Source organism: Myodes glareolus, chromosome 7 (genome assembly GCF_982192425.1).
Source record: "Myodes glareolus chromosome 7, mMyoGla1.1, whole genome shotgun sequence".
Taxonomy (NCBI): domain Eukaryota; kingdom Metazoa; phylum Chordata; class Mammalia; order Rodentia; family Cricetidae; genus Myodes; species Myodes glareolus.
Genome location: NC_142032.1, coordinates 58,411,459 through 58,430,977, shown reverse-complemented (window position 1 = coordinate 58,430,977; position 19,519 = coordinate 58,411,459). Strand labels below are relative to the sequence as shown.

General features: G+C 50.2%; 1 protein-coding gene across 1 annotated transcript in view; it reads right to left on the bottom strand.

Moving 5' to 3' along the window:
* Lrp5 (LDL receptor related protein 5) overlaps positions 1-19,519 on the bottom strand; it is a 104,473-nt gene that overhangs the window by 12,303 nt on the left and 72,651 nt on the right. The window contains exons 11-17 of the mRNA XM_087908239.1: positions 18,808-18,992; positions 16,660-16,983; positions 14,222-14,421; positions 9,758-9,966; positions 8,341-8,531; positions 6,849-7,058; positions 2,113-2,238 (exon numbers count right to left, since the gene is read on the bottom strand). Of these exons, the coding sequence (XP_087764365.1) occupies positions 2,113-2,238; positions 6,849-7,058; positions 8,341-8,531; positions 9,758-9,966; positions 14,222-14,421; positions 16,660-16,983; positions 18,808-18,992 (1,445 nt within the window). The remainder of the gene's footprint in view (positions 1-2,112; positions 2,239-6,848; positions 7,059-8,340; positions 8,532-9,757; positions 9,967-14,221; positions 14,422-16,659; positions 16,984-18,807; positions 18,993-19,519) is intronic.

Genomic DNA, 19,519 nt, shown 5'->3' with positions numbered 1-19,519 from the left:
TCTGTGTAAAAGACACACATCTCTTGGGCTGTGAAAAGGGGCCTCAAGCTGAGTGTAAACACACGTGGAGATGGGAAAGGATCTGGAGTTCAAGGTTAACTTTGGCTACATTGAAAGCTCAAGGCCAGTCAGCACTATGAGAGAGAGACACTGTCTCAAAAACAAACCAAAACAAACCAAAAGAAGGGATTTGAAGTCTCATGGTGAGGTAATGACAGTGGGACACATGCTCCCAAGTGGAGAGCCAGGCCTGGATGCACTGCCCCTATCCCAGGCAGGCAGGCTCAGGCATCCATGGGAGCCATGCAGAAACTTCTTCAGATCACCAGCCTGTGTAAGTCACCAGAAGTGAAAAGAGAGTGGACAGACACAAAATGTCTCTCTGTTCTTGGCCAAAATCTAGGGTTTGGGGTGTCTGGCAGTCATTCCCAGAGCTCCTGGAGACACAGCCAGTCTGCCAGGAGCAAGACTAGCCATTAAGAGATGTGTCCATGCACTCAGTCAATGCCAAAAGTATACAAGGCGAGGTAATGGTCAAGGATGAAGTCTGACCCTCCCAGGAGCTCACAGAGGACACTAAGGTAGAATGCAGCCCAGGCTACCCGGGGTGCCCAGGTCACAGCAGAGAGGAAGGAAGCCTGGGAGCAGACTTCATCATGGTGACTTTAAAGATTATCACTGTTCTATCATAGCCATTCCCCACAAGCACTCTGTTATTTAAAGGAAACCAGTCTGCCAAGTGACTGCTCTCAGTCTCATAGAGGGGAAAGTAGAGCCCACAGCAGGCAAGAGATCATCCGAAGGTCACTCATCTTAGAAGTCAGAGTCCGGGATCTGAACCCAGGTCTTCTTAACCTGGTCCTTGATGACACATTGCCATCACAGCCATGTAGGCCCAGGGGAAATGGGGGGGGGGGGTTAGGGTCAGAAGCACAAATCTGTTATCAGAGGGACCAGAGAGACTTTAAGAGCAGCTCAAAGTTCTGACTATTCTTGCAGAAGATCGGGGTTCAGTTCCCAGTACCCAACTGGAAGTTAACAACTGCTTGTAACTCCAGTTCCAAGGGATACGATACCCTCTTCTGGCCCTGTGGACACTGGAGGCGTGTGGTGCATTATATGAAGGTGAACATTTATGCACATAAAATAAAAATAAATTCTTTTAAAAACCCTGCAGCCCTGTGGATAACTGACAGCGGAATAGGTAGTCAGGAAGGATAAAGATGACTGATCAGTATTATCAATCAACTGGATCTATAAATCTTTCTAGAATATTCTACCTGACAACAGCAGAATATTCATTCTCCCCAAGGGCACATAAAACACAAAGATGGAGTTCAGAATGCATAGTGGCCATAAAGTACACTTCAATTACTTCAATCTATTTAAAGAAAGAAATCCCACAAGGGAAGCTCTCAGGCCACAGTGGAATTAAAGCAGAAATCAGGGCAGAGAGAGTTGGGACATTCCTAACTATCTAGAGACCAAATAAATCCTTCCAGGCAAAAATACTTACCATTGAGACAACCTACACCTCACAACACACTTCTGAACAACACACGGGCGGAAGAAGTTGTCTCTCGAGGTTTTTTTTTTTTAAGTATTTCAACTGTTGGGGTGGGGATCAGTACTAGTCACACAAGCCCAAGGACCTGAGTTCAACCCCCAGCACCCAGTGTAAACAGCCAGGTGTGATGGCACATGTTCCTAATTCCAGGGCTGGGGATGCAGACAGAGGGTCTCTGGGTTCACTGGACAGACAACCTAGCCTAATTGACAAGCTCCAGTTTCCAGTGAGAGACCTTGTCTGAAAAAACAAAACAAATAAAAAATAAGGTGGATGGCTGGGGATAACAGCGCAGATTAACCCCTGGCCCCCACAGTACAAGTGCACACACACGCAACTGGACTACCTGAAAACTAGGATATGATTGATTAAAATCTGTGAGCTGCAGGAAAAGCACACAGAAGTGTTAAATAGGGAGGGGGCTATAGGTAAAGAAATGACTGCTTTGCAGATTAGATGTCATAGGTTCTGTCATCTTAAAGCATGCAGGGCACTAATGTGGCTCCTAGTTGGAGACCTATCAGAAGGCATCAAGGTGCACTCACCACCACAGGTCAGCAGGTTCTGCAGGAGTACGAGATGGACTGGGCATGAGCAACGTGGCGTTCCATCACCCTTGGCGATGCAGATGTGGGAGCAGCCACCATTGTCTCGGGCACACGGATGGGCTGCTGTATGGACAAAGCAGGATGGAGAAGATCAGGTTCTCCCTCCCTCCTCAGAGCTCATCCTGTGCAGAAGGTGAATGCCAGGCTCCTACAGAAGACCATCTCACTTGATCCCTTCAGCAGCTCCGTTGATCAATATTAACATAGAAACTGACAAAAAAAAAAAAAGACAAGTCTCGCCAGGCGGGGGTGTATTCAATCCCAGCACTCAGGAGGCAGAGACAGGCAGATCTCTGTGAGTTTGAGACTGGCCTGGTCTATAGAGTTCCAGGAAGGCTCCAAAGCTACAACAACAACAACAAAGACAGACAGACAGACAAACCCTGTCTTGGAAAACAAAAACAAAAACAAAAAAAAACAACCAACAACAAAACCAAGTCTTGGGGCTGGAGAGAGGATTAGTGGTTAAGAGCACTTGCTGCTCTCCCTGAGGACCCCACACGACAGCTCACTACTGTCTATAATTCCAGTTGAAGGAGACCCAATACCCTCACAAAGATAAACATGAAGGCAAAACACTAATACACATAAGATGAAAATAGAATTTAAAAACAAATGGAGTCCGGCAGCTATGCTGTACTGAGAGCACACAGCTGTCCCGCTGTCGGCACTGAGATCAACGCAGTCAGCATCCCAGTGTGAGGCACAAAGTCGCTCAGAAGCACTATCTGCAGCTGAGGCGCTATGGACAGTGGGTGATTCCTGTGGGGTTGGGGAGGAGTCAGATCACCGTAAGGGTGTGGCTTCTGGTACGTTAACTGCCCTGGCCCACTGCTAGATATGGGAAGCACAAATTAAGAGCTGATAGATTATTAAAAAAAAATTAAAAAAGGGTAGGTAGGTAGATGGGATGGGTCAGGGAACAGTTGGGGGAAGAGTAGGGATGAACAGGATCAAAATAAATTCTATGAAATTCTCAAAGAAAAAAATATTTAAAAAGAAAGAAAACAGAACCTGGAAGCCGTTACAGACTTTGAACAGTACACCCAAGTCTGTCTCTGTAACCCCATATCCCTACCCTTCCCACCATGGCTCTACACTGTCTGTCTGCTGCTTTCTCTGCTGTTATAGTGGACGTGCCCATGTCCTGACCCCTATGACCCATACGCATGAACTTAACTGGAAGCAGAGCCTTTGCAATGTAACAGGTAAGGAATCACAGAATGAGGTCACTGTGGGTGACCTGAGTGCTTTAAACCCACTGACAGAGGGGTAGGGGCAGAGTGCTGGGACTGCACCCGGAGTTTTGTATGCGCTGGGGGAGCCCTTTACCAACTGAGCTACATCACCATCCCTTGCTCAGGTTTTTGTTTGGTTTCATGTGTATGGTGTATGCACATGTGTAGGGGGGATTTGCACATCTGTGTACACACACAGAGGTCAACAAAAGGGTGCTGGCTGTCACATCATTTTCTGCCTTATTCCCTTGAAGCACAGTCTCTCACTGAACCTGGAGCTAGTCTGATCCCACCGATCCTCCACACCTCCTAGATCACACTGAGCTTTGCATGAGGGTGTTGAGATTTGAACTCAGAACCCCATGCTTGCACAGCGAGTGCTCTTACCTACCAAATCCTCTCTCTGGTCCCTGCTGTCTCTGAAAGAGGTCTTACTAAATATTTCAGGCTGGCCTCTAACACCAGTTCCTCCTGCCTCAGTATCCCAGTGGACAGCATTGCAGGTATGTGGCGCCAGACCACAACTGTGCAGTTTGAAAACTGAGGTCAGCAGAGATCAGCGAGCCCACTTTGTTAAATACCACAAAGAAAATAATTCTCACTTTCCCAACCAGTCTGCATCCTGCAGCTATTCCATTCTGTCAGCCTTGCTCTGTGACTGCAGGGAGCTCAGACATAAGTTTGACATAGACTCTCATAAGAAAGCATGCTGGGTGTTCCACACCCCCGAAGGAGAGCTTACCTGAGGATTCCCTGCCCTTGTTATCTGGGATACCTCACGTTAAGTTTCCATAAGGATATGTCTAATTCTTACCCTGGCTCACTAAAGGCTACCTGGTCCTTCAGTCCCCTCAGTTATAAGGAGATATGGCTAGTAAGTAGCTTTCTGTGGACACTATTGGGCAAGAGTGTCACCATTCCAACCACAACATGGTCATTCTGAAGGCTTGTGACATCTAGGAGCCTGTGACTTTGCAAGGAGTCAGGAGAACAGAGATATCCTGCTGGCTTTGTCTACTGAGACAGGGTCTCGTTCAGGAGCCCAGGCTAGCCTGGAACTCATTATCTAAGATAAGCTGACCTCAAACTTGCTACGATCCTCCTGCCTTGGCCTCCTGAGTGCTGGGATTGTAAGTATGCATCCACGTGCCTGGCTAGAATGTGACGTTTTATCCTATATCTGCAGATACACAGCCTGGGGAGACGCAATTTATCCAGACAGCTCACTTCTCCAGGACCCCAGTGATCCAGAGGACAGAAAAGCTGCCGCTAGCCAACCCAGGTGCTAATTCCCTGTTTCAGAACTCAGCCCAGCGTTGGGCAGACTGACCAACCTTCCCACTCCCAGAGCACTTGGACTCTGTATGTTACTCTACAGATTTTGGCTGTAGATTCCCAGCCTATAGAGTCGAGCAACAGAAACAACAGATGACCAAATCAAGGGCTCTGGCCTCAAACCCAAACTGCATGAGAGGGGCAAATGAACATAGGCCACTCTCCTCATCCCACAGCAGGGTTCCTGGGCACTAGCTAGCACATGACACACGTTCAGAGGACAAGCATGCATCTCGGGCTAACTATGAATGTCACCCAACAATCAGAAACATCGTGACAGGGCCAGAGAGATGGCTCAGAAGGTGAAAGAACTGGACATTCCAGCTTGACAACCCGACTTCAACCCCTGGAACCCACTGTGTTGGTTACCCTTTTGTCAATCTGACAAAAACTAGCGTCATCTGAAGAGGGAAGGGACTTCAACTGAGGAACTGCCTCTAACAGATGGGCCTGTGGGCACGTCTCTGGGACATTCTCTTGATTACTGAATGATGTAGGAAGGCCCATCCTGGGCAATATGCCTGGGGAGGTGGTGCTGGATGGTGTAAGAATGCAGGCCAAGCATGCCACAGGAGCAGGCCACTAAGCAGTGTTCCTCCATGGCGTCTGCCTCAGTTCCTGCCTTGAATTCCTGCCCTGGCTTCCTTCAGTGATGGACTGTGACCTGTCAGGCAAACACACCCTTTCTTCCCCGGTTGCTTTTTTTCACAGTATTTATCACAGCAGCAGGGAAAGTATTTAGGATGCCCACAGAAGGGATGAAAGAGAGACCCAACTCCACAGAGGTGCTCTCTGACCTGCACATGCTCCATGGCATGCATGATCCCATCCCTACATACACCATACATACATATCATTTTAAAAAATTAGAGCTTTTTTTTTTTGGCAACTTGATTGTGTGATTTTTTTCAAGCATGAATTTTATACCTGACAACATTTTATCTCATTATCAAAAGTTGAACACAACTGAACGGGGGATGCAAGGGGTTCCCCCATGGTCCCAGCAAAGGGACAGCCAAGGTAAAAGCTCAGGCCTAGAGGAAGAATTAGCACCCAGCAGGAGGGATTCCAATGGAGGGAGGAAAGGGAACAGACAAGGGCTGCAGGTACAGACCTGCTTAGCACCAAGGGCCTGGAGTGAGGGTCCTGGGCCGTATGGATGACCAGCAGCATGGAGGGGCAGTCCTAGTTCTGAACCCTGAGGCAGCAGAGTGTGTTCCTGGGTAAGAGGGAAATCAGGGATTTGAGCAGCTGATAAGAAGGGCTGCCATGTTTGGATGAGCACCCCATAAAAACTTTTGTGCCAGCCTGTGGAACAGTCAGAGGGCTCCTTTCTCTTCTTTTTGTCTTTAGTCAGATCCCAGGGACTTGGGTTTCCTAGAAGAGGTACCTCCTGCCACTGAGGCACTACTGAGGCAGCAGACCCTTTAAAGAGTGGGACCGAGCTGGAGACACAGGTCAAGGGGAGAATACTTGTGCAGCATGCATGAGACCTGAATTCAATCCCAGGTCTAAATCCTAGGACAAATATCTGGAGCCTAGTGGGGAGTCTTCAGATTATTGGGGGGTGTCTTCAAAGGAGACAGTGGGAACCCATCTCTCCCTCCAAGCTGTTTCCAAGCTGTGAAGCCTTGCTTCATCACACAATCACTGCCATAATGTGCACTGTCTCATCACAGGCCTAAGAGTGTGTGCGCGCACACACACACACATACACGGCTCAGAGAATGCCAGTATTCAGGAGCTTGAGGCTGCAAAGCTGTCAGGAATTCCAGGCTAACCTGGGCTACCTAGAGAGACTGTGTCTTAAAAGTAAACAGATAGAAGGATGTAGACATATGAGAGAAGGACAGATGGATAGGCTGGCACTGGTAGGCAGGAAGATCGTAGACAGATAGACAGGCAGCAAAAAACAAGCTTGGGGACTTCTGTACATCAGCAAACAAAAATTACTACAGAGGGGGACACCTGGACACATACTGGGCCCAGGGCTCTTGCACAGCAGCCCAGCTGACTTCATCGGGGCTGATTCAGGAGTCCCTAAGCAGTGTTACACTCCCCAAGGGGACCCTACCACAAAAGCTGTCCCCTCTCACATACAGAACTCCTCCAGGCTGACTTCCTCCACGGCATGGATGCCTGTCAGGTGGGTGACACGGCCCTGAACCCTAGTCCGCTTGTCCCCAGTGGTCTTCTCCACACGTTCAATCATCTGCTGCTGGCGATCGATCCAGTAGAGGTGCCTGCCCAGCACTGTCAGACCCACTGGCTGCACGATGTTGGCATCTTCCAGGGTAAGGCGGTTGGCCCCTAGGGGTAGCATAAAGGCTCCATGAGTGGCAGCCCAGTGAAGAGTCAGACCCACTGGGCATAGGAGACTAGAGATTGAAAGAGTGGGTCGGTCATGAGGGAGTCTAGGGTATTTCTGCATTCCCCAAAGCTGGGAGCTGGAGCAGATGACATGGAAGCAGGCTGCTCCCACTAGGGGTCAGGATCATACCACACGGTCACTGGCCTCTGTAAGCATAGTCCTTCCTGTGCTATCTATCACTAATGTGTGTGTGTGATATTTGAGTGGAGGAGGTATATGTATACATGTATATACATGTGTACACATGTGTGTGCATGCATGTAAAGGCCAGGTATGCATCACTACACCCAGCTTTTTAAAAGTATTTTTAAGCATTTATTTTTTTAAAATTTTATGCAGGAGTGTTTTGCCTGCATGTACGTCTGTGCTCCAGAAGCCTACGGTGTCCAAAGGAGGCCAAAAGAGGTTTGTGCGCTGTCATGTCAGTGCTGAGAACTAAACTCAGGTCCTCTGCAAGAAGAGCCAGTGCTCTTAACCACTGAGCCATCTTTCCACCCCCTTATTTTTCATTACGTTTATTTGCATGTGGGAAGGCGTACAAGCCACAGCACACCTAGAGATGTCAGAGGGCAACTTGGAGGAGTCAGTTCTCACCTTCACCATGTGGATCTTGGGGCTCAAACTCCTATTATCAGGCTTGGTGGCAAGGGCCATTACCCAGTGAATCCTCTGGCTGGCTCTCCACCTCATTTTTTGAGACAGGATCTCTTACTGAAACTGGAGGTCTCTGATTTGGCTAGACTGGATGGCCAGAGAGTCTAACGGATCCTCCCGTAACTGCCTTTCCAACACTGGACCCCAGACATGTGTAAACAGTCCCTGGATCCTCCTGTGTCTGCCTTCCCAACACCAGGACCCCAGGCATGTGCCATGGTCCCAGCTTTTTACACGGGTGCCGGGGATCAGAATTCAGGCCCTTAGGTTGTGCAGCAAGCTCTTTATCTACCAAGCTACCTCTCTCCAGCCACACAGCTTTTATTAGATGAAAAGCTGCAAGGATCCAGCACCCTCCTAAGTACCAAATCCTGCTTCTCCGTAGCCCAGGGCTCACATCTAGGCCCCCATGGTGTTAGGAATACACACGAACATACAGAACTGCAGCACAATGCCAGGCTCCTGCTACCCCTACTCACAGCAAGAAAAGCTGCAAGTTCATGGGAGGGTCACACCTACAGATTGCTGATAAAGGTCTCAAAGACTGGAGACATCCAGGACGCATACCTGAAAGGTCACAGCTTTCGATGCGCTTCAGGTCTGCATCCACCCAGAAGAGCTTTCCCAGGGCATTGTCCACCACGAGAGCCACGGGACGGATGAGGCCCGTGGTGAAGAGGACCTCACGCTCTGTGCCATCCAGAGAGGCACGCTCAATCTTGGCTGCATGGTCCTGCATGTTGGTGAAGTACATGTACCTGCAGAAACAGTGCATAGAAGCCGTGGGTAAAGAGCAGGTGCTGGGAGCTCTCACCGCCCCCTCATCCATAGCACCGGCCCAGCCCGGCCCTGCTGCCATCCAACCAGCCCAGCCCTAGCTTCTTACAATTGGTCCTAGATGAACCACACCCCATGGGGGAATAGTGTCCCTCAAATTCATGCCACCCTACACGTGAGTTTCTCTGAAAATTGGGTCTTTGAAAATATAAGGACTGAAATGAAATCCCTGGGTGTGAGGGTGGGCCCCAGACCCAGTGAGAGGCTTCTGAGGAGAAACAGAGATGGCCAGAGAGCAAAGAAAGGCAGTGTGGTCAGAGGAGATGTCTGGAATGATGGGACAAATCAAGGAGCGCCCACAGCCACCAGAGCTGGGAGACTGTCCCGCTTTGCATCAGAGGAAGGGGTCCTGAAAATACCTGGACTGTGGACCTCTGGACTCTGAGAAGTAAGTGGGTAAACACTGTAGCCAGAGAACACTTGTCTACACCCCTACCCAACTGCCAAGGAGCATCCCCGTGCCCATCTCCTCAGAAGGTGCTTCCTCAGCTCCCGAACAGCTGTCCTCCAGCAACTAGGGCTTCACTTGGAGGCTGAAATACTGACGCCACCATCTTCCTCATGGTCACAGAAATGGACACCAAGACTCTGAGGGGCTGCATCCTTTGTGCAGAGCCACGGGGCAATTAAGTGCAGGAGTCAGGATGTGAGCTCTGGCATCCTTGCCCTCATCAGGAGCCCTATACATAACACCTGCTTTACATGTCAGCCCTGCAGGACTTAAAGGCCATCAGACTCCTGCCCGAGGCTCTGCCAGCTCAGCTTTGTCCTTAAGTTTCATGGACACCTGTCCCAGGGCCCTCTCCCATACCAGGCGCTCTGAGGACCAACAGGGAGGCTACTGAGAGATTCAGGAATGACATATTTTGAGTTGGATCTTGGGCAGAATGTGTGCAGCCCCAAAGATCAAGTTGGACAAATTACAGACACAAGGTCCATGCAGCAGGGCTCTCATCCTCAGAGCTCTCCATCCCTCTCCAGACTTCGCCTTCTGCTCACACAGCTGGGGATCCTGGGTACAACGCTGAAAACACTGCCTAGCCCCAAAGAGACCAGCACCACAGGTCCCAGAGGGACCGGTGAGTGAGTACATGCCTGAGCAGGATGCAGCCCTCACCCCAGTGCCTGCCCACCCTGGGGCACCTACCCTCGCTCAGCATTGACAGCAATGGCCCTTGGCTTGTCACGGTCCCCTCGAAGCACCACTCCCATGGCGTCTCCATCCAGTCTGTGGACATTGATGGTGTTGGTGGCCTCACAGGTCCAGAACAGTGTCCGGCTGTAGATGTCGATGCTGAGATCGTGCGGCTGTCTGTCTGGGCTCAAACTCTGACTGGGAGAGGTCAGCATGGAGAGCTGCGAGAGGGAGCAGACCAAGCTTGCACCACACTGTCGCGCACAGGAACCCAGGGGACAGAAGCCCCAAGTTCAGCCTCCAAGTCAAGATTCCAACAAATTGGAGGCATTTCCTCCAGAGTTGGCTCTTTACAAACAAACATTTGATTTTGTACATGTATGTATATAGCATGCACATTTCATAGAACACGTGTGGAGCTCAGAGGACAGCTTGTGAGAGTTGGTTCTTTCCTTCTACCATGTGGGTCCTAGGATTCGAACTCAGGCCATCCGTCAGGCATGGTTTCAAGTACCTTTATCCATTGAGACATCCTGGTGGCCCTCAACTTAGATCTCAACGCTATGTCCATTTAAGAATGCACAGAACAGTCGGGCAGGGGTGGCACATGCTTTTAATCCCAGCGCTCAGGAGGCAGAGGCAAGCGAATCTCTGAATTCAAGGAATTCAAGGCTGGCCTGATCTACAGAGTAAGTCGGGGGGGGGGGGAAGGAAGGAAGGAAAGGAGGGAGGGAGGGGGGGGAGGGAGAGGGGAGGGGAGGAGGGGGGAGGAGGGGGAGGGAGGGAGGGAGGGAGGAAGGAAGGGAGGAAGGAAGGGAGGAAGGAGAATGCACAGAACAACCAGAAGGAGCTCCTGGAGGACTTGGGACTTCAGGCCCCAAAAAAGAATCCACCAGAGGGCACTGGCAAGCTGCCAGCTAAATAGACGCAGGACCTGAAGCCCAACCTCTCTCCCTTCATCCCCACTGCTTAGGACTCAAGCTCTTGGCTTTGGATGCTCAGACTTTGTTCTTTTAATTCAGTAGCCAGAATAGTAGGAAAGGAGACCAGAGGGCTCTTCTCACTGAACTCTATGGAGAAGAGACCCAGGTTGTGGAGTCAGGCAAGGGGCATAGTGCAGGTGCTGGGGCTGGTGGGGTGGGGAGGGTGAAGCAAGGCAAGGGTACGTAGCAAGTGATGGGTAGAAAGAGGTGCAGGTAGAGGGGTACCTGGGGCAGTCAAGGAAACAGGGTAGAGAGAAACAGAGGAGGGTGTGGGCCTATATGAATGTGTCCGAGGAAGGCAAGAGGAGTGGGGCAGGTGGTTCTGAGAATCACAGGGACTTTCAGGAGATCTGGACCATGGAGCTTTCTTGCAAGGGTGGGGCCTATGGTCATCAGCACTCAAGATGACTGTTAGAGAGATGACAATCTGGAGCCACTAGCCCAGACCTGGGCAAAGTGCCAGCCACTCATTTTCACCACAGAGGTGGGGGTGGGGTTGTAATCGTGACTTGATAACCTGACAGGCCAGTGAGAAATTTTATCAGATAGGTCTCATAATAGTTGATCTCAATTTTCAACCTCATGACGTCTAGAATTTACCTGTGAGACCACCTGGCCTAGGAGCAAACTAGTGGGAGATGACCTTGACTGGGTTAATCTAGCTGGGAAATCACACCATGGTGCACAGGATCCTGGGCTGTATGAAAGCAGACAGTGAGGTCATTGGTGACCTTGATGAACTAACTGAGTTTGCTCTCTGGAACCCACATCGCAGAAGGCAAGACCAGGCTCTCCCAGGTTGTCCTGTGACTCCACCCCCATGCATGCTGTGGCACATACTCCCTCTGCCTCAATAAAAAGATAATTATTTTAAAAAAATGCTTTCAAAGGAAAGAAAAGAAAGCACTGCATCCATTCCCTCTGCTGCTGCTGCTTTGCTGTTTGGAGACAGTATCTCACAAGGGAGCCCTGGCTGGTCTAGATCAACTCTAGCTGCCTCTGCCTCCCAAGCGCTGGGACCTGCTGGGACCAGGCACTCTGCTTAGTCACTATGGATACAATGTGACCAGCCCCACCACCACCCTGGCTTCTGAGCTCTATCAGACTGCACTGTGAACTGTGAGCCCACCCTCTCTTCTGTAAGTTATTCTCATCAGTGTGTAGTCACAGCAACCGAAAAGTGACTAAAACAGACATCAGCTCAAAGGGACCCTAGTCTCCAGTCACAGCCCGGCTCACAAAATAAGCAAAAAACCAAAACTACACTTTCAGAGTTCCCAGAGCAGCTCTATAAACCAGTCCGTGGGAGTAAGCTCTCCTCCTCTTAGCTGTCACGAAGCATCAAGTTGTCATACAGTAAAGGGGCCGATGGCTTCTACAGCTTTTGTAAGAGGCATCTTAGGAAAGGCGCCCCAAGGCAGGCCTGGCTGCTTCAGGATGTGCATCCTTCCTGGACCGGTCATGCACAGCTGGAAGACTGTTAGATTTGAAAACTGGGCTGACTGGCTGTAGTGGTGCACAACTTTTATTCCAGCACTTGAGAGGCAGAGGCAGGGGTATATCTGTGAGTTCCATGCCAGAATGGTGTACAAAACAAGTTCCAGGACATCTAGAGTTACAGAGAGATACCCTGTCTCTAAGAAAGTGTATGTAGGGTGGGGCGGGGAGGGGCACTAGGCTGGCAAAACAGTCCAGTGGGTAAAGACAATTGCTGCTAAGCCTGACCCTGGAGTTTGATACCCAGGATTCATGTGTTGGAGGAGAGAGCCGACTTCTGTAAGTTCCTCTGACCTCCACGTTTAAACCATATGACTTGCTCACACACATACACATAACTAACTAAATAAATAAACATAATAAATTGCTAACAAAAATTCAGACTCAGCATTTGATAACACACAATTTCATTTATGGGAAACACAAAAAGAATGAAGAAGCCAAGTGTATCAGCACACAAATGTAGCCCCAGTTCCCAGGAGGAAATGGGAAGATGAGGAGCCAGCCTTGGCTACATACTGAGTCTGAGGCCAGCCTGGGATACAGAAAAACCTGCCTTAAAAATACAAACCAAGGATAGAGGAGGTGGCTCAAAGGTTAAAGAGCCGGCAGCACATGCATGAGGACTCGAGTCAAGAGTCTCAGAAATTCAAGTAAGTGCAAGGTGGGCATGACAGGCCCAGAAGGCAGAAACGGGGGCTCCCCAGAGCAAGCGGAGCAGCATGACTATCAGTGTGATTGAGAGCCCCTGCCTCAGTGAATAGGACAGATGACTGATGAAAGATGATTTCCCGCATCAACACCAGGATCTTCCCACACACACTCATGTGCACAGAGACATGCACCCTACACATGCAAATAGACAACACACGCACACACCAAGCCGGGGGAGTAAATGTAGACACCTGTCCGGGCATGTGGCTCCAAAAAGACTGGATGACACACATACCTCCATTCATATGCTATAAGCCACATCCAGCCACACCTACAGTCAGAACTTCCTGCCCTGCATCCCATGATGCTCCCGTTTCATAAAGCCCAAATACTGCAATCCTGATGTTCCATACCCACAGATATAGGAGTGACTGGCCAGGAAAGGGGCTCCAACATTTCCCACAATCCATCCTGCTTTCTATGTATCACTAACAGAGTTTCGGGGAGGGGGGGAGTAAAATTATTACTCATTTTTATGTGTATGTGTATTTTGCCTGCATACATATCTGTGCACCATGTGCATGCCTGGTACCCAAGGAGGTCAGTAGAGGGCACTGGAGTTACACACAGTTGTGAGTCATGTGGGTGCTGGGAATCAAACTCTGTCTTCTGGAAGAGCAGTGAGTGCTCTCTTAACCACTGACCCTCTCTCCAGCCACACTAGTAGAGTTTTTTAGTACCTCTTTATCCCACAAGCCCAACTGTTTCTGTTGGGTAATTTGGCACAGGCATGTTGTTTATTACATTACAGAATTAACTGCACAAGAGAGAGGCTGGGAAAAGCACTTGACATGTAATCACGAGGGGCAGCACCCACATAGGAGAGCTGGGAATGGTGGAGACAGGCAGATCTCTGAGGCTTGCCAGCAATAGCCTAGCCTAACCAGTGAGTCCCAGATCCCGGTGAGACACCTTGTGCATGGCTCCTGTGCAATGACATCTGACATCGCTGTCTTGTTCCCACATGTGCGCACACACAGACACACAGACCGGGACCGACTGCATGAACCATTTAAATAAAAGAAGCATGTAGTGTGAGCCCTGCCTGAGCAACAGAAAATCACCTTGGACAGAAGATCCTTAGAGCCTGGTCCACCACCACCCAATCCCCAACCCTTATCAACTGGGAAATCCAGTTTCTCTTAACCACAGTCCAAGGCTTCGCATGCCCAGGATCACACCCACAATTACATAACCAGAGTCCAAATTCTTGTTTGCCACAAGCCCTGCCCAGAAAGGGGGAGCAGCTTGTAAGTCACACCCTGCCCTCAGGGGCACCTGCCTGGGTCCCGTCGTCCTTGGCCCTCTTGATGTTCTGGCGCCCATCCACCCAGTAGATGAACTTGTCCAGTGGGTCGTAGCTGATGGCTTTGACATTCCTCAGCCCATGTAGGGGCAAGACAAGGTCCGGACTGAGCTGGTCATCGGGGATCATCCGGCTGATGGCAAATTTCTGGCTGAACAGCAAGAAGGTGGAGGGCGCTGGAGTGGGACAAACAGACCGAGCGCCGAGCATCAGCAAGCTGAGGGCGCTGGAGCGGGACAGACAGACTGAGCAGAGAGCATCAGCTAGTGCAAGCAAGGGGCTGGACAAACAGACTGAGCAGCAAGCACTGCAAGCGTAAGTCTTTGGACAGACAAACTGAGTACCAAACATCAGCAAGTGGAAGCTGAGATGCTGGACAAACAGACCAAGCGGTGAGCATCAGCAAGCTAAGGGTGCTGGACAGACAGACAGAGTGGAAAACATCAGTGAATGGAAGCTGGGGCCAGGGATACAGCAGCCAGTGTGATTACACACCAGCACCTGTTCCCACTGGACCCCTTAGAGAAGAGTGGACACAGAGCTGTCGGGCTGGCCTGAGTGATGGGCCATCTTTCTCTGTCGTGGCTGTTTCTGTTATCATCCAAAGTCTGTATGTTTGTTCTGAACAGGCTGATGCTTTGCGTGTGGTGGTGGTGGTGGGGTCTCATGTAGCACAGAGTAGCCCTGAACTCTGATAATCAGTCCAGAATGGTCGTGCACTCCTCATCCCCCTGCCTCTACCTCTCAAGAGCTGGGACTACAGGTGTGCACACCACACCTGGTTTTATGCCAGGCTAAGACTGAACCCGGAGCTCTGTGTGTGCTAGGTCAGCACTGGAGCTACATCCCCAGCCTGAGAGATTAATTTAAGGTTTGTTTTTTATTATTTTTAAAATTACATGCATGTGAGTGTGTGAGTGTGTGAGTGTGTGAGTGTGTGTGTGTGTGTGTGTGTGTGTGTGTGTGTGTGTGTGTCTGACTGTAGGTATATGGATGCAAATGCAGGTGCCCATAGTGACCAGAAAGGGAAAAAACTGCTTTTGGAGAGATCAAAAAGTAGGCTAGATTCTCCTACCCAGCAGGGGGCACACGTCCTGAGGCTCAAGAACAGCTGCCCAGATTCAGAAACTATAGCACCAGATATATGGAAGGTACCAGGCAGTCTCCAGGAATTGGGGCTAAAGTAGGTGGCTTGAAATCCAAGCTACTGTCCCAAGACCCCAGGAAGAAGAGCTCTTGCTTCTGCATCTCCACTTGCCCTATAAAAGCACAGCCCCAGCAGGGCATGGGAACACACAGCACTCAGGAAAGCAGAGGCAGGTGAATCTCTGGAAGTTTGAGGCCAGTCTTGTCTACATAGCGAATTCCAGGCCAGCTACATAGTGAGACTTCGTCTTCAAAGAATACTAGAGAAATGGTTCAACAGTTAAGAGCACTGGCTGCTCTTCCAGAGGACCTAGGTTATATTCCCAGCACCTACACAGCAGCTCACAACTGTCTGCAACTCCAGTTCCAGATCACCCAAGGCCCTCTTTTGGTCTCTCTGGGAACCAAGCACACATGTGGTGCACAGACATACATGTAGGTGAAATACCCACATACATAAGACAATAAACAAAACAAAATAAAATCACAATTCCGGGGAGACCAAGTTCTGGCCCTGGACCACTACAGACAAGCTCAGTGTCAGGCACATTTTCTGTCCTTTCAAACTTCAGGGTCCACAATGATTCAACAGGAAAGGGCAAAACAGTTGCTACGGGGGCCGCACGAGACCCAGGTGACAGAGATCTAAGAACTTTCCAGTTCTTTGTAGAGGCCAACATCACAACCACAAAAAAGCCCATGGACAGGACACACCTGTGCTCACAGAGGGCTATGAGGAAGTCCCTCTCTGGCCTCCTGACTCTCACTTTCCCTACCAAGGCTGCGAGAGCACAGGCACACCTATTGGGATAGTAAACACAGGACTGTCCAGGCTCCTGGGAAGCCACCGTAGAAAGGTCAAGAATGCAGACTCAGGAGCCATTCTGGTGGCTCCAACTGTCTCAGCTGTGCCCCAGGTTCTATGACTGGGATACTCAACTTTATAAGCTTGAAGCTCAATTGTGTGTCATCAGGAGACGCACTTGGGAAAGTGCCAGCAATACACCGAGATCCCCCTCCCCCATCTTCTAAACAATTCTACATTCAAAGATCTTCCCCACAGAAACAGGCAGCTGAGGGGTTTGCCCTCACCCAGTCTGGCAGTACCCAACCAGGTAGCACCATGAAGACTGTGCACTACACAACCTGCCCAACCATCCGTGTACATGACACCCCAACTCAAGAAGCTCTCTCCCACCACAGCCCTTTACGCCAGTTGTTCTAAAGGACTAGGGCATGGGGCGTGCAGTGGGGATCAAGGCACTTACGGCTGCAGTTGCGGCTGCTGGGGTCCAGTGTGTAGTGCGAAGCACAGCCACAGCGGTGGCCTCCAGGGATGGCAAGGCACAGCTGCCCACACTGGCCATTGCTGTGCATGCAGTCATTGAGGCCGTCCTGACGGGAGGAGTGGAACACCAGGATGTCCATGACAAAGTCCAGGTGGCCCTGGATGAGGGTGCGGTTCTGTCCGCTGGTCTTGTCAGCCCGCTCAATACTATGCAGGTTCCAGTCAGTCCAGTAGATGTAATCGCTGTACTGTGTCAGGCCAAAGGGGTAGGGCAGGTCATCGGCTATCACCATGCGCTCCTGACCTGTGTGGGGACACAACACACAGGTCAGCAAGACAGCTGTCAGGACAATGAGCTCAGGGAGCTTTTAGGAGAGACGAGCCAACCCTGACTTCCAGGAATCTCAGCCACGCAGGGAAGCCTGAGCAGCTCCATGAATTGGGCTGTTTGTCCACCTAAGCGGCACGCCCTCCCAGTGTCTTCAGGGAGAAACCCATACATCAGCCAAAGGACACTCACAGAATTGCTTTCAGCAGAGAGAAATTTGGTTTCTTTGTTTATTCTGACTGTTTCAGTTCTGTAGCCTAGGTTGCCAGAATTCACTATGTAGCCTGGGCTGGCCTCAAACTGACAATGATCCTCTTGCCTCAGCCTGCCAACTGCTGGGATTCGAGGAACGAATCAGCATGTCTGGCTCCATTTTATTTAAATGAGCACATGTGCCATTTATACCTGATCCCCACAGTCACACGGCTATAATGTTCCTGTGGAGACTCAGAGCAACAGGAAAGGACAGATGTCTGAGATCGTGCAGAGAACGCCCGGCCCTTCCAAGAGCAGAACAACAGAGAGAGGACTGAGCAGATCTCTCCTCCTGCACTACCTGTTAACAAGGGGCTCAGCACACTGGTGCACACAACACATGACAGGTATGAGGCCACGTGTCAGGGAGAGACGGATAACAGACCTGGCAGAGCAGAGAGGGATGGCACAAGGGTCTAGGAAGGATGGAGCCTACAGGTAGGTTCCCAGAGCCCCCGGACCAGGCATAGGTCCAGTCCTGCACATCTACATTTTACAGCCTGTAGGCTGCAAGTCAGCGTCTCCTTGTGTGTTCTAGTCACGGCACAAATTGTACCAACAAAAATAAGTTTGCAATATGAGAACATGTTTGTCACATCACAAGAAGAAAATTGTATGTAGTATGGCTTAAAGCAACGTTAGCTTCAAAAACAATTCTTGCCAGTCTGGCGGTAGTGACACACACTTTTATCCCAGCACTTATGAGGTTGAGGCTGAGGCTGAGGCTGAGGCAGAGGGATCTCTGTGAGTTCGAGGCTAGCTGGTCTATGGAGCTAGTTCTAGGGCTGCCAGGGGCACACAACAGAGAAACCTTGTCCCAAAACAAAACAAAAAATTTACAATGAGAACAACAACAAAAACCAGTTCTCTATCCATCCATCCATCTGGTCTTGTGAAGCCCAGGTTAGACTCAAATTCACTATGTAACCAAGGATGACCTTAACCTTCTGATCCTCCTGCCTGCACCTCCTGAGCGCTGGGATTACAGGCTACACCACCATACCTAGTTTATGTGGGATGTGGGATGGGGACTGGACCCACGGGTTTCATACATGCTTGGCAAGCACCTACCAACTGAGCTACATCCCAGCCAAAAATTAGTTCTAAAAAGCAAAAAAGTACAAAATATTCAGGTTCTCAAAATGAATATCATGCTTTTAAAACCTAAGTTTTAATAAATACAAAGCTTAGGAAGGGGTATGGCCACAGAGGAGGAGCTTATACTACTGGGTGGTGTTGGCCGATTCTTGCCCTGCTGAGAGCTCCAAAGTTCCTTTGTTGGGTGATCTCAGGCAAGTCCTATGACATTATCCAGGCTCAGTTTCCCCACCAATGAAAAGGGCTACCATGTGGTAGAGGGTGAAATGCCAGTCCTCGTTCAGCTGTTGGCTGCGACTTGGAGCCCAAAAAGCCTTTCCCAACACTACAGCAAGGGTACCAGGGCTAGACACAGCCATGCCTTTGTGATGCCACGTGGCTCACAGAGTAGTGCAGACTCGCGTGTGTAAGGAAAGGAAAGCCAGAACCCTGCAACTCAGTCCTCACCCAGCATGTTGGAAGACTCAATCATGTTCGTGTCCAGGTCAGTCCAGTACAGTCGCTGGTCAGCGTAGTCAATGGTGAGGTCATTGGCCCGGCCCACCTTGTCTACCAATGTCATGCAATTGGTCCCATCCATGAAGGCTCGCACGATCCTTGGCTTGCCGCCCCACTCGGTCCAGTAGATGTAGCTGGAAGGTACCAGGAGAGAGGAGATAGGCAGGGCTCAGGTGAATCATGGTTTGGGACAGAGAGTAGCCACCAACTCCTAGACTCAACCCTTCTGCCCTGGCAGAAGTCAGTCAGTGATATCTCCCCAGGAAGTAAGAATGAGCCAGATCTAGCTGAGCTTGTACCACAGCTCCGGATCTCTCTAGGGGCCAGAAGGAACCTGCATCAGCCAAACAGGACAAGCAGAAGAAGCCATCAGACAAGACTGTCCATGCAGGCAACGTATCTTAACTAAGCCAGCTGCATGTGTCAATCAAGAGATGTGGGCAAATTTGGGTAGATGGCCCTTTCTTTCACAGAGTGAGAAAACTGACCAGGGCTGACGCAGCACAGAAGAGGTCCCCTCCTCCTCTTCCCCTGCACATCTGAGAAGAATGCTCACAATCTCATATGCGGTGACCACACACTCACAGGGGGTGAGTATTTGTCTGGCACTAAAAAGGGACACCTGGGACCAGGATGAGACTGCACTTGGCCACCAGGCCTC